At 49.5% G+C, this 12,978-nt stretch overlaps 2 protein-coding genes across 4 annotated transcripts in view; one reads left to right on the forward strand and one right to left on the reverse strand.

Annotated features, from left to right (window-relative positions):
- Positions 1-4,528: 4,528 nt before the first annotated feature.
- Positions 4,529-8,267, forward strand: LOC125950081 (DNA-directed RNA polymerase I subunit RPA2). Its single transcript, XM_049677694.1, has 3 exons — positions 4,529-4,701; positions 4,765-5,337; positions 5,400-8,267. The coding sequence occupies exons 1-3, from the start codon at positions 4,633-4,635 to the stop codon at positions 8,175-8,177; spliced, it is 3,420 nt and encodes a 1,139-aa protein (XP_049533651.1). The 5' UTR covers positions 4,529-4,632; the 3' UTR covers positions 8,178-8,267.
- The window catches only part of LOC125950084 (AP-2 complex subunit alpha), a 6,611-nt gene continuing 1,889 nt past the window's right edge, over positions 8,257-12,978 (reverse strand). For 2 of the 3 annotated variants that reach the window (XM_049677708.1, XM_049677709.1), the window contains exons 4-8: positions 11,380-12,978; positions 11,172-11,312; positions 10,687-11,103; positions 10,408-10,612; positions 8,257-10,340 (exon numbers count right to left, since the gene is read on the reverse strand). The exon at positions 11,380-12,978 is cut by the window's right edge and continues 89 nt beyond it. In XM_049677708.1, coding sequence (XP_049533665.1) covers positions 10,263-10,340; positions 10,408-10,612; positions 10,687-11,103; positions 11,172-11,312; positions 11,380-12,978 — 2,440 coding nt within the window. In that variant the 3' untranslated portion in view covers positions 8,257-10,262. The remainder of the gene's footprint in view (positions 10,341-10,407; positions 10,613-10,686; positions 11,104-11,171; positions 11,313-11,379) is intronic. The other variant, XR_007468698.1, reaches the window with a different exon arrangement.

A 12,978-nucleotide genomic window follows, 5' to 3' on the forward strand; every position in this document is an offset into this window, starting at 1 on the left:
TCTCCACCTCCTACTCCTTCTCCTCGGTAAGTACATCGGGAATGTTTGTTGAGGGATTTGGTTTATGCTACGAGCCGCCCGTATTCGCCGTTTACCCAGCGCAAATTCCTTGGAAGTGTTCATCCATTGCACACCCCCTCCGCTGCGCTCCCCGCTTCCCCCCCTCTCTCTCTCTTTCTCCAGGTGAACGCGGGATCAAATTTCATTAATTGAGGGATTTCGGGAGGGCTCTTATCTGCCAAGCGAGGGAATGCGAAATATGGACGGCTTCCGGTGTATGCGGGAAGGGGGCGGTCAGGATTCGGGGCCGGGATTTGATGATATTGATACCGCCGGTCCGGAGAAAGGGACGAGCAATGGAACTAACTTTCCTGCAACGATGTAACGCATGATAGATGTTAAGTGACGGTTAACACTCTCCAGCGAAAATAGCGGCTTCTATGCGTCCGGGATTGCGTCTCTGTCCTCCCTCTCTTCCCTCTCTGCGCGTGCCTCTCGAAGGATGCTAATCGGTTTCGGTGCAAAAGGGAGATGTCCGCCAATCAAAACCCCACACCGCACGTCGACTACCGAAACTATCGGACCAACTTCCGTCGTGAAGGATGTGTCACAGTCCACCACCACCACCCGGAATTAGTCCGCTAATGAAGGCTCCTACTGTCGGTGGCGTGCGTGTACGAGGGAACACACCACCGTTCATTAGTTTCCTTTTTCCATTTGCCTCCCATAAGGGAGGAGGCACCGTCTTATCCCGGGGTACAGCACCGGGACCGAGCACCGGGCCTACCCGGTAAGAACAGAAATTTGTCGTGACCGTGGCTTTGTCATGTGTCCGCGGTCGTCCGAAAATGGCGGCGAGCCCGTAATTTGATATTGATAGTCCACTCAAACTGTCCAACTGTGCTTCGCTGGCGACGCTGGCCAGCCCCACAATCCGTATTATGAATAAATAATACCGATGAAAAGGACGACGCATGCGACATACATCACAGCATGATGCGGTGATGATGATATCGTTGCGCCGCAGTTCGGACTTGTAGGACTTCCACCGGGCGTACACCCGGGCGGCTGGCCCTGGCCCTGGCCGGACTTCCGTTTCTCATTTCTTTCCGTGGTCACTAATTGAAGAAGGAGAAGCGGGAAAGGTCCATTTCTAGTGTCTGAGCTCGAATTCGTGGTGCATTATGTACCATTTCATTTTGGAATCATCAAACTAGAGCATGGGGGCGCCATCTTTGAAATCAATCCCCGATTCCTTTATCGCCAGGTAAAGCACAATTGCACCGAGCTCTTTTAAAAGTAGCAAATCGGAGTGTCTCTTATGTCAATGCGATAATTCGAATAAAAAAAAATCGATCCATGCTGGCGCCAAACACACACACACACACGCAGAAAGGACACAAAGAGGATGGAGTGCAAGGTTGCTGCTCATCGACGATGGGCGACATTCAATCCTGCAGCGAACACACAATGAGGATTTGTGCCAATCCTTGTACCTCTCTTCCTCCTCCTCCCCCCTGCTGTGAGGTATTAATCCAATTTTTATGTAGCGATCATTCACCCTGGGAGCCCCGTGGATTGCATGTCTCGCTCATCACTATTGCAGCAGACGAAGACACGAAGCCGGGCGCGGCGTGGGCGTGAGCATGAGAGAGCGCATAAAGCATATTCCCCACGAAATCAAATTGATAACGAAAGGACGAAGCGAAAGCGAACGAAAATGAAAACGAAACGGAACGGCGGGAGAGCCGCTGACTAATTGAAGTGGAAACACCCTACAAGGGAGCAAATTACGGGCTGCAAATCCTGCCGCCCCCTCCCCAGACACACACACATAGTCGAGCTAAAGCCGAAGAAAGTGGAGGCATCGAAAGGCATCGAAATAAAAAAGTACGATTGATGATAAGTCCTGTCCTGTCCCGTATGTCTGCCGCCGGCCCGTGCCCCCGTGTGTATGTATTCCATTTCCAATCCGGCTCCGAAAGACAATGCGATAAATGCACGGATGGACCATATGGGGAGTCCGCGGACGGCCATCGGAGCATATTACGTCTCTGTCGTTGTTGTCGTCGTCAGTGGGTGGTGGTAGTTGATAAGTAGAGCTGCACTACAAGCAAACCAAATCCACACTTCGGCCCCAAAGCCCTTCTCCATCACCCGGACACACACACACACAATGCGATCCTATTAAAACCCTCCCTGCCCAGGGGCTAGCTGAAGGGCCGCGGCCGGGTCAGAACCGAGCATCCGACGACGACGATTGGTAAGGATTCGCTTTTCTGCGACTGCTACGACTGCGAGGAAATGATAATAATTAATTTCATAAATAACGAATCGATATCAGTGTTTAATAGGATTACTATACTCCTCGCTTCTCCGCCGGCCACCCAACTACCACCCTACAGTCCTTCGCCTTCGTAAGGATCGATTTGTTCTATCCACGTCGTACGAGATTATCGCGAAGGCCACAAGAAGGTTCACAGTTCATTTCGCCGATCAATCGAAAGATTGTTCCATCGGTCCTCGGTCGCCGGTGTCGAGGTTCGCCGGAACCGTAGAGCCTGCGTTGAGATTTGTTTATTTTACTGTGACAAAACAGAAAACAAAAATGGAGAATCATGTTCAAGATGTTTCAAAAACAAATCCTCCATGGAAGGGGCGGAAGGGGTCCGAAGGGAACGCGAAAAATATCTGATTCCCAGAGCGCCGCCAAAAAGCACTCTAATTAAGGATGGCCGCCGCGAAAGGTTTTGGGTTTTCTCCGTGCTTAATTACACCGCCGCCGGTCGCGGCGACAGGTTGATTATGATTTTTCCAGCTTTTCCAGCAAAAACAATGGGGCGTATGGGAGCGCAAGGGGAGAAGATGGAATGCAGGAATACCCATAAAGAAACGCCATCGCGTTCGACGGAGCCTTGCACAAGCCTTTGGCACAATGAGCACAATGCGTGTGCGAGGGGGTTCGTTAATGGAATTTATGCCCTCGTCCTCGGTGGTGGCCACAGGCGGGATTGAGTTTTATTTTCTTTTCCCGCCCCAGTTGCTACTCCGGCCAGTCGCCCTGGTCGCGGGCGTGGATTGTTGGGAGATTTAAATTTCATAATAAAGCAGTTTAGGTCGCGATCTAGGAAAGGTTATTCTTCCATTTCCCAGATTTGGATATCATCATCATCCGTTCAGACCTGCCGCTGGCTACGTCTTCTCGATGTCTCCGTTGTCTTCGGTGGGTATCATCATGGCAAAGGAATTTTCTCTTTTGTTATTGTTTCTTCAACTACGGCTCTGAGGGATTATGATACGTCCCCGATGCCGGTGCCGGTGCCGATTGCGAATTAAAAAAGGGCCGACGAGATGCGGCCTGCTTTTCGGTGTTCACTTGCTGCTGCATCATTATACATTCCAGCAAGACAAACCAAAAAAGGACATAAACCGAGCACAAGAGCCGGCGGCCAATCGGCTTGTTACTTGAAATAATATTTTATTAATCGTATTTTATTATCACTCGCACTCGCACTCTCGCCGAAAGCAGCATCCCGCGGCGTCTCGTCTCTTCCAGTTCACAATTTCGCACAATTTATGATGCCCATCGCGATCGCGGTGCGGCGGTACGCGAGTTCCCTCGTTTCACGATCAAATTTTCGCTCATTGGCTCGTTTGGCTCGGCGGTTTTGTTTTATGGAATCATCATAATAATGATAATTTCAAGTACTAATGATTGAAGAAAGGCCATTTGGCATACCTTTGGCTGGCGGTAGGGGATTTCCCTAAAAGGAACCGCCGGATATGTGAATACCATTCGGTCGTGACCTCCATACACGGTTATGGGCATTCAAAGGCGGGAATATATGTGCAATTCGCGAACATTATCCACCTGGATTCTTAAAAATGCTTCTTCGTTTATCTCGCATATCATATAATTACTTTTGAAGCTGGTATATTCAATTTTACTTAATAATTGTAGGAAAACAAGTTTCTGTATCTTGTAATCTTGTTCCATTAATATCTCTAGGGATTTTAAATGACTGTCGGACATTTTTGCAGTTCGTTTGCCTAGTTTCAACATCTATTTTCCTCATTACAGTGGCTATTACTAGACGAACGGAGGTGGAGGTCTCGAGCCTGGGGCTCTGGTTTTCTGATAGATGTATCTCTTTGGGACCTCGTAAATTTACGGATGCATTGGAATTGCATTGTTTTACTTGTGAAAGACGCCTTGTCTGAGAACAGCCTGCCTTTTTCGTCATAAATTCGTGAAAAAAGGCTCGCCTCGGCACCGATATCTGCCAAATTTTCGCAATCAAAAATATTTCATGCAAACCGCGTAAAAAAAACGGCTGATTCAAAAATTTAAAATTTCGTCAAGCAAATAACTTGAATTGAACCGAGTTCAAGCAACAAACACCAAAATCATCCACACACACACAGTTTTAGGAACGCTGAAAACTATACTTTCGGCATACCGAAATTTGTACGAAACGGCATCATTTAGTACAAATCCACACTTTGACACTTTGAAAATCAAAATAAGCAAAACACGTGCGCCGGTCGCGTTTGAATTTCTCGCGATTTCGCGTGATTTCTCGTAAAATTATCCTTTTTATGTGCCGGTTTAATAGATAAAACACGCTCAAAATGAAGCAGCTACCCGAGCTGACGAATTTGCGACCGAAATACAGAGAGATTCCAGCGAAACAAAATGAGGTAAGCACGATCGGCGACGCAAACAGATTAGGAAGCTTACAAGCTCTCTGGCTTCGCTTCCAGATCCTGGTCAACCTGGGACGGCCGCACGTGGATTCCTTTAATTACATGCTCGAGGAAGGAATCGGCGATATGGTGGAACGTTTGGAACCGCAAACGTTCGAACTGCCCAACCAGAACCGGGTCACGCTGCGAATTACGGACGTGAGCATCGCAAGGCCGGAGGTACCGATGGGTACGATGAATGTGGCAGAAAAGCGTGTCTTTCCATCCGAATGTCGCCAAAAACGAGACACTTATGGCGGCATGTGTACGATAACGCTCGCCTGGGAACTGGATGGGTTTCCGCAGCCGGCGATTACACGCGATATGGGCCGCGTACCGATCATGCTGCGATCGAAGGCCTGTAATCTCGAAGGCATGTCGCCAGCGGAGCTCGTTGAACGCGGAGAACACGAAGACGAATGGGGTGGTTACTTTATGGTGCGAGGAAACGAGAAATTGATACGCCTGTTGATAATGACGCGCCGAAACTTTCCGATCCTTGTCAACCGCAACAGGTGGAAGGAACGGGGTCGAGACTTCAGCACCACCGGCGTATTTATGCGCTGCGTTCGAGACGATCAACATGCAACGGTAAGGGTAGCGCCGCCATGTGATTGTGCTTTGCGATACTAATCTTTCCTTCTCCTCGGCAGAACAATGTGCTTCACTATCTTACGACGGGGGCGGCCAAGCTAATGATCAGCATACAGAGGGCGATCCACTTCATACCGGTGATGCTATTGATGAAAGCTTTAACAGATTACACGGACAATGACATCTACCGTAAGCTGATCGCTGGTTGTGAGGATGATCAGTACTTCAAGAAAAGCGTTATGAGTATGTTACGTGACTTGCACAGCGAGAATCTGCACAACCAGCAAGATTGTCTGCGCTACCTGGGAATGCTGTTTCGGATGCGGCTGACGCTCTGCAGTATGCCAAAGTGGTATACGGACGAGCAGGCCGGTGTGTTCCTCCTCCGAACCTGCGTTCTTATTCATCTCGATCACAACGAGGACAAGTTCAATTTGCTCGTCTTCATGATGCACAAACTGTACGCAGCCGTGCAGGGTCGGTGTGCGACGGAATCGCTCGATAGTGTAATGATGCAGGAGGTTATACACGGTGGACACATCTATCTGAAGCTGCTCCGGGAACTGTGCATGTCGACGTTGCTGTCGGTGCGTTTGAATCTGGTGAGACTTCTGCCCGATGCTAGCTCAAAGTATGTCACCTCAAAGGAGGTCGTACAAGCACTGAAGAATTGCTCCGGATACCAGGCCAGTTTGACCAACTTTCTCAGCACCGGAAATCTTGTGAAAGCGCCCGATATGGGCCTGATGCAGGACAGTGGTCTGGTGATCATTGCGGAGAACATCAATCGAATGCGGTACATGTCGCACTTCCGCGCTGTCCATCGTGGATCGTTCTTCGTGACAATGCGTACGACTGAGGCTCGTCAGCTGCTACCGGATGCTTGGGGTTTCATCTGTCCCGTACATACACCTGATGGTACGCCCTGTGGATTGCTCAACCATCTGACCTCGGACTGTACCATCTCGATGACGGAAAGTCCAGATAAAGTGTCCAACATTGAAACCACTCTGATTGCACTCGGTATGATTCCGGTCGGTGCTGAATTGGAACCACTTCGTTCCGACGAATGGTACCCTGTGTTGCTGGAAGGACGAGTGCTAGGCAGGATTGCCCGTTCCAGCGCACCACGAGTGGTGCAGAAGCTTCGTTTGCTCAAGATCGACGGAGAGACCATCCCCAGTGCCACTGAAATCGCCTTCGTTCCGTGGCGTGAGGGAGGACAGTACCCGGGTATATTTATGTTCGTCGGCCCCGCTAGAATGATGCGTCCGGTCAAGAATCTGCTCGCCAATCGTACCGAACTGATCGGTACATTCGAGCAGGTGTACCTAGACATTTGCATTACACCGGAGGAAGCCTATCCTGAGCTAACGACACATATGGAGCTCTCGAAAACGGCTTTCCTAAGCAATCTAGCGCAACTCATCCCGATGCCGGACTGCAATCAATCGCCCCGTAACATGTACCAATGTCAAATGGGCAAGCAGACGATGGGAACACCGTGCCACAACTGGGCGATGCAGTGCATATCTAAGTTCTACCGCCTGCAGACTCCCGCCACGCCTCTCTTCCGTCCGGTGCACTACGATAACATTGATCTGGATAATTACGCCATGGGCACGAACGCGATCGTGGCCGTCATTTCGTATACCGGCTACGACATGGAGGACGCCATGATCATCAACAAATCGGCTTACGAACGTGGATTTGCGGCCGGTACCGTATATAAGAACGAGTTCTTCGCCCTTCTCGGAAACAGCTTCTTTGCACGGAATCCCAAGGATGAAACGTTGACTGCGTTCCTCGACAACGATGGGCTACCGTGCCAGGGTTCGGTGCTGAGTACAAACGATCCACTGTACTGCTACTTCGACACCAACGATCATCTGTACCACGTGGTTCGCTACAAGGGAAGCGAAACGGCCATTGTAGCCAGTGTCAAACTGTGTACGGCGCTGGAAAGCAAAGTGCAGGACAAGCAGTTGTCCGAGAATGGGAAGCAGCTTATCATTACCTATCGTGTTCCACGAAATCCTAGTGTCGGCGATAAGTTTGCTTCGCGCGCCGGTCAGAAGGGTATCTGTTCGCAGAAGTGGCCCGCCATCGATTTACCGTTCACCGAGTCTGGCATGATACCGGACATTATCTTCAATCCGCACGGATTTCCCTCGCGTATGACGATTGCGATGATGATCGAAACGATGGCCGGTAAGACGGGTGCTTGTCATGGGCTTGTACATGATGCGACACCGTTTCGCTTCGATGAGAACAACACCGCTATCGACTACTTCGGCCGGCTGCTGGAAACATCCGGTTACAATTATTACGGAACCGAACGGATGTACAGTGGTGTGGATGGGCGTGAGATGAAGGCTGACATATTCTTCGGTATCGTGCACTATCAACGGCTACGGCACATGGTCAGCGACAAGTGGCAGGTACGATCGACCGGACCGATCGATCAGCTCACGCACCAACCGAACAAGGGTCGAGCACGTGGTGGCGGTGTACGGTTTGGTGAAATGGAACGCGATGGATTGATCTCACACGGGGCCTCGTTCCTGTTGCAAGATCGTCTGTTCCACGGATCGGATAAGGTGATGACACTCATCTGTCAACGGTGCGGCTCGTTGCTCGGTCCGCTGGATAGTGTTACACGGCGGGTAGCGATCAATTCGAACGAGTTCCAACAAACCCCCGCTTCCTGTCGGCTGTGTCAGGATGATTGCGAGATCGGTCATGTCGAGATACCGTACATCTTCAAGTTTCTCGTTTCGCAGCTCTCCTCCGTTAACATCAATGTTAAGCTTCAGCTGTCCTATCCAGACGTTTAGAAAACACGGCCCCTTCTCTACCTCCCGTTCCGGTTTGTGTGCCTTGAAATGGAAAGAGAAATAAACTGTTTGTCGCAGGTTCACGCGCGATTTCAATAACATGTGTATATTTTCAATATATTATTTTCATTCTCCATCCATCGATCGGTTCGCGATCGCGGCATCCCTTCATGTTCTATTTGCTCCGTCCGTGTGACAGTGTTCTTTCTACGCGATATCAGTATCGTTTCACCTTCATCGTTCACGGTTTAGTAGTTTCTCCCGAGTTCCGACAGTGAGTGTGGTGATCGTCGGTCGTATCGCGCTTTCTGGTCCAGATCCCTGGTTCCACACGAATAACAAATAGATTCAATAACTGGCTAAGCTCATCTCCATTGCTGCGCTGAGCGGCATCATCAAATCGGTCGAGAGATTGCTTGATATTTGGAATTTTGGAATGCCAATAGGTTGCCTGTCCTGCTGCTGCTGGGGCAGACCATAATACGATAGCGTGTATCATTTGTGTGTGCTCATAGATTAGCAAATAGCGATTGCAACCCCTCGAAGAATACCAGGGTTCATGACTGGCCGGTCTGACTGACTGGCTGTGTATAGTATGGCTTTCAAAGCAGATGATATCGATGACCTCTCGCCCTCTCTTCCGTCCTCTGTTTTATGAATTCTGATGTTTAGCGTATCTTTCTTACTAATAGTATAATAGGATGTCCGATGATTTTCCATTTTTTATATTCTCTCTCTCTCTGTCTATCTTTCATTTACGCATTGTGACTGCTTTTACTTAACTCGTGTTTTCTTGTTTAAATACAACTTTCTACAATGTACACGTTGTTGCTTAGGTATGTAATGTAGGTAATGTATGTATGTAATATGCGTGTGAATATTAGTAACGATTAAAACATACAGTTTCATTTGCTCCGCAGCTGCTGCTACGCTTAGGTGTGGCTGAAATGCCCTACACAAAGTATTTCCCCCAAAACACATAACTAACAATGGTCTTTTGCCTCTGCGGGTTGCTATTTAATTCTTAAAAAAGACGTCGTTGCTCAACCTCGATCGATCGATCGATGGGATTTTCCTTCAGTCACGATCTGTATCGCAAAAAAAGAATAACGAGAAAGATACCGGAAATCATTCCGGTGAAGCGAAAAGTAGTTTTGTGCAACATTTGCCGATACTAATACGGAATGGAACGACGCCGCGCAGTGGCAAATGAATGAAGAATAACAACTGAAAACAACAAAAAAAAAGATAGAAAAGCGCAAACTACTGCGATCACCGTACCGTACATACAAGCCACGATCTACTGATGTCCGCTTATCTCACGATGTCCGCCTTGACGCTTTCGCTTCTCCCGCGGCATTCTCGTTTATCTCTCATGCTAAACGTTACATACACGCATACAAGCCACAAAAGCTATCATGCGTGCTCATATGATCATGCTACAATCGCTGCCGTTGTCATTTGCACGCCCTTTCGCTAACAATGAATGAGATTTCTAGAAGGTTTCACACATACCCCGCCACAAACACTGCTACAATGTTATCGCGGTTTCCTCCTTAAAACGATTACTGGAAATGTTAGGAAACGGCGCATCGTGTCTCAAAGAGCTCAAAGACCACAATCACACTGCTAGTTCCTCATGTGTGGTCGTCGCAGGTTTTCTCAGACACAGGAGGGCCAGCAGAAGGATCATTCGAGTCAACATCGCGCAGCTTTACGTTAAATTTGTCTATTTTATACACCAGAGTTCTACCAAGCAGCCTGACCACCTTCTCCAACGTACGTCTCCTTCGTACGTACAGAAACATTCTCCGCGGAGATGATCGTGCGATAGTACGCTCGCTGTGCTGATGAAGGTCATTTGTCATGTTCGCACACGTCCCACTTCTTCGTTTAAATATTTGCTTTTCCGTAATTTAAGATTCAAACAAAAGCGCATTGCGCCTCCACCCTGCGATCGGCGAGTGTTTCAGCCACGATCGCAAACAGTTTATCGATTTTGGTATCATTTCGCGCTGCGATACGACACATAGATGAACAACAGATTGATATCATTCGCTTGCCTGTCTGTTAGTCACTCTTGTCTTAGAATTGGTCCCCAAGCAGCTCACAGATCTCTTGTGTCACTGCTTCTAAGCTCGATCGGATAGTCAAGCGGAACATCTGTAAAGAAATCATGCGAGCGGTTTAGCATACACTCCCTGAGGTCAGTTGCACACGGGACATTTACCTGAGCCTGCTTGTTGGGTTCGAGACGTAGCAAACAACCCACTTTGTGGGCCTGAGTGTGGATGATTCCCGCGCAGACCATGTTATCGGGATTCGGATCAATCCCGTCCAGCAACTGCATACCGAAACCGGTCAGTTTATTCCTGGCACCCGGTAAATCGAGCGGCTGTAGGGCCTTGAACACACGCTGGGCTCGTTGTTGCTCACTGTAGGGACAAGGAATCAGAGAGGTAATGTGTGACAAGCGGGACACCACACCCTCCACAAACTGTCATCTTACCCTCCAAGGTTTCTCCATCGAGCAAAGAACGATTCGGCATTCATTTCGGTCGGTTCGAAGAACTTGTTCACTGTTAAGGGAAGATTCACCGTGAGCTTCTGCGGTGCACCGCCATTAACACGGAATGAAATGATGATTGACGGTGCGCCAGTGTAATGATCGATACATTCCGCCGTCAACAGCTGCTGGATCTGTGCTCCGGCCTCGAGAGTTGGTTCGACCGCCTTAATCTGCACGTTCAACTTCAGCGCATCCTCCGCTGACCACTGCAGCGTTGGAACAAAGTTTTGCAAAGCCGTTTGCGTCTTATTGCCATAGTACAAGCCCAAGCGGCCCAGATTTTGACGGAATTCGCTCTTTACACCGATCTGTAGAAGATCGTTCTCAAACAGAACTCCATTGTTCTTGAAGACGAATCTGTAAATGATAAAACGTGTGTTCGATAAGTGACTTGGTTGGTTGGTTTGACTGTGATTTTAACATACTTTTTGGAATTATTGACCACGCTGCTGTTGCCATTGGTGGTGCTGTAGATGTCACCAAGCACATCGATCAAGGTGCCAGACTGGCTAGCCGGTGGTGTGCTCAGTCCAAGTAGATCGTTGCTTGCGCTGGTGTTGTTCGTGCTGCGATACAAATATCATTAACGTTATCAATGGAATGTCGTCGTATTAGAGACTTCTAGTTAGTTACCTTGATGCATGATTAGTTTGAGCATTGTTATGAGTGTTGCTGTGGCTGTTGGGGACCGGACTCTTGTTATCCCGAATTTCTGCATTCTCCGGCACACGCCCTGGCTTCTTCTTTTTCAGTACTGCCAAGATGGAGCTTTCGCGCTCCGGGAACGATGGCATCTCCTCTAGCACCGTAGCCAGCACGTCCGTTGATGCAACGATGCTAAGCTGCAGATACTCGCTGGCTCGCTGTTGTAACTCCGCATCCGCCGACCGGAGATTGCTGTGCTGTCGGAACACATCTTGAATCGTGCCACGGATCTCGGGGAACAGATTGATGAACTTAATGTACGTCGACAGCAGCAGTGCACGGGTCATGGAGGAGCATAGATGATACTTGGAGTGCAGCAGCTTGAACTGTACCATCGGTGCCGAGCGCGAATCGCCCGCTATGAGATTGCCAAACTCGCCCAAAATGTAGCCTCCCACCTTGACCATGTTCTCATGGCAGGCCGGTGCCTGCAACGCTTCGAACACAGTCTTGGCCGCGTAGCCCTGCACCTCCTCGCGGTTAATCACGATTTGAATAACACGGTACCAGACCTCTTCGGATACGTAATCGCCCGCGATTCGGATCAGATTCAGAATCACATCCACGTACCAGGTGTAATCGGTAGCATACTTCTCCGCCAATATAGCTACCTTCAGCACCATTTCCTCGCGAATCGAATAATCGGCCGTCTCGAGATAGTTCAGCATCTCCTGCACGATCTCTTCTGCGTTCGAGCGATCGCACATGGCGTACAGCAGATCAACGGCCTGCTGGCGCACCGATACATCCTTCTCCATCTTCATCGACAAGATTACCACCTCCTGGTGCTTCTTGACCGCTTCGTGTGAGAACTCTGACGTCGCCAGGTGGCACATGGATTCCAGCGCCAGGTAGCGCAAGTTCGTTTCACGGTTGCTCAAGAACTGGCCCAGCTGATTACAGGCACGCACCAGCAGGCTCGCCTCACTGTCGTTGTGGATGATCAGATTGATTGCCTCGAAAAGTACCGCGTTCTTGGCGTTCGAGTGCTGCACCTTCTTGCTCTTCGGCGGCTCCTGTGCCTTATTGAGGATCGTCTCCAAGCACTCGTTCAGTCGACCGCGCACACCCGGATCCTCCGTCGGTGGGTTATAGTTTTGCAACAAACGCAGAAGCTTCACCGAGAGCCACGGTGCCGGTACAAAGTAGTACGTGTAATCCTGCAAATCCGTATACGACGCCGTGACGATACGGGACAGGCGCGACACGGCCAAGCTCACACAACCCTTGTACTCTTCCGGGTTCTTCTTGACAAGTGCGTCGATCAAACTGGTGGCCGCCGTCACCACTCCCATGTGCTGATCGTTCAGCAGATGGATAATGCGGCTAGTCCATTCGCCACCGGGGATTATCTCCGGGCAGGTGCGGAACAGTCGCAGCAAGCAGAGTGCTGCCGACTGCTTCACCACATCCATCGTATCGCCCGATACCAGCAGCTTCGGAATTTCATTCGAGAAAGCCTCGGCCATATCTTGGCTACCGATGTTGGCGATACATTGGAGCGCCAGATTGACGTGGATCGGGTTG

The sequence above is a fragment of the Anopheles darlingi genome, chromosome 2, assembly GCF_943734745.1.
Source record: "Anopheles darlingi chromosome 2, idAnoDarlMG_H_01, whole genome shotgun sequence".
Taxonomy (NCBI): Eukaryota; Metazoa; Arthropoda; class Insecta; order Diptera; family Culicidae; genus Anopheles; species Anopheles darlingi.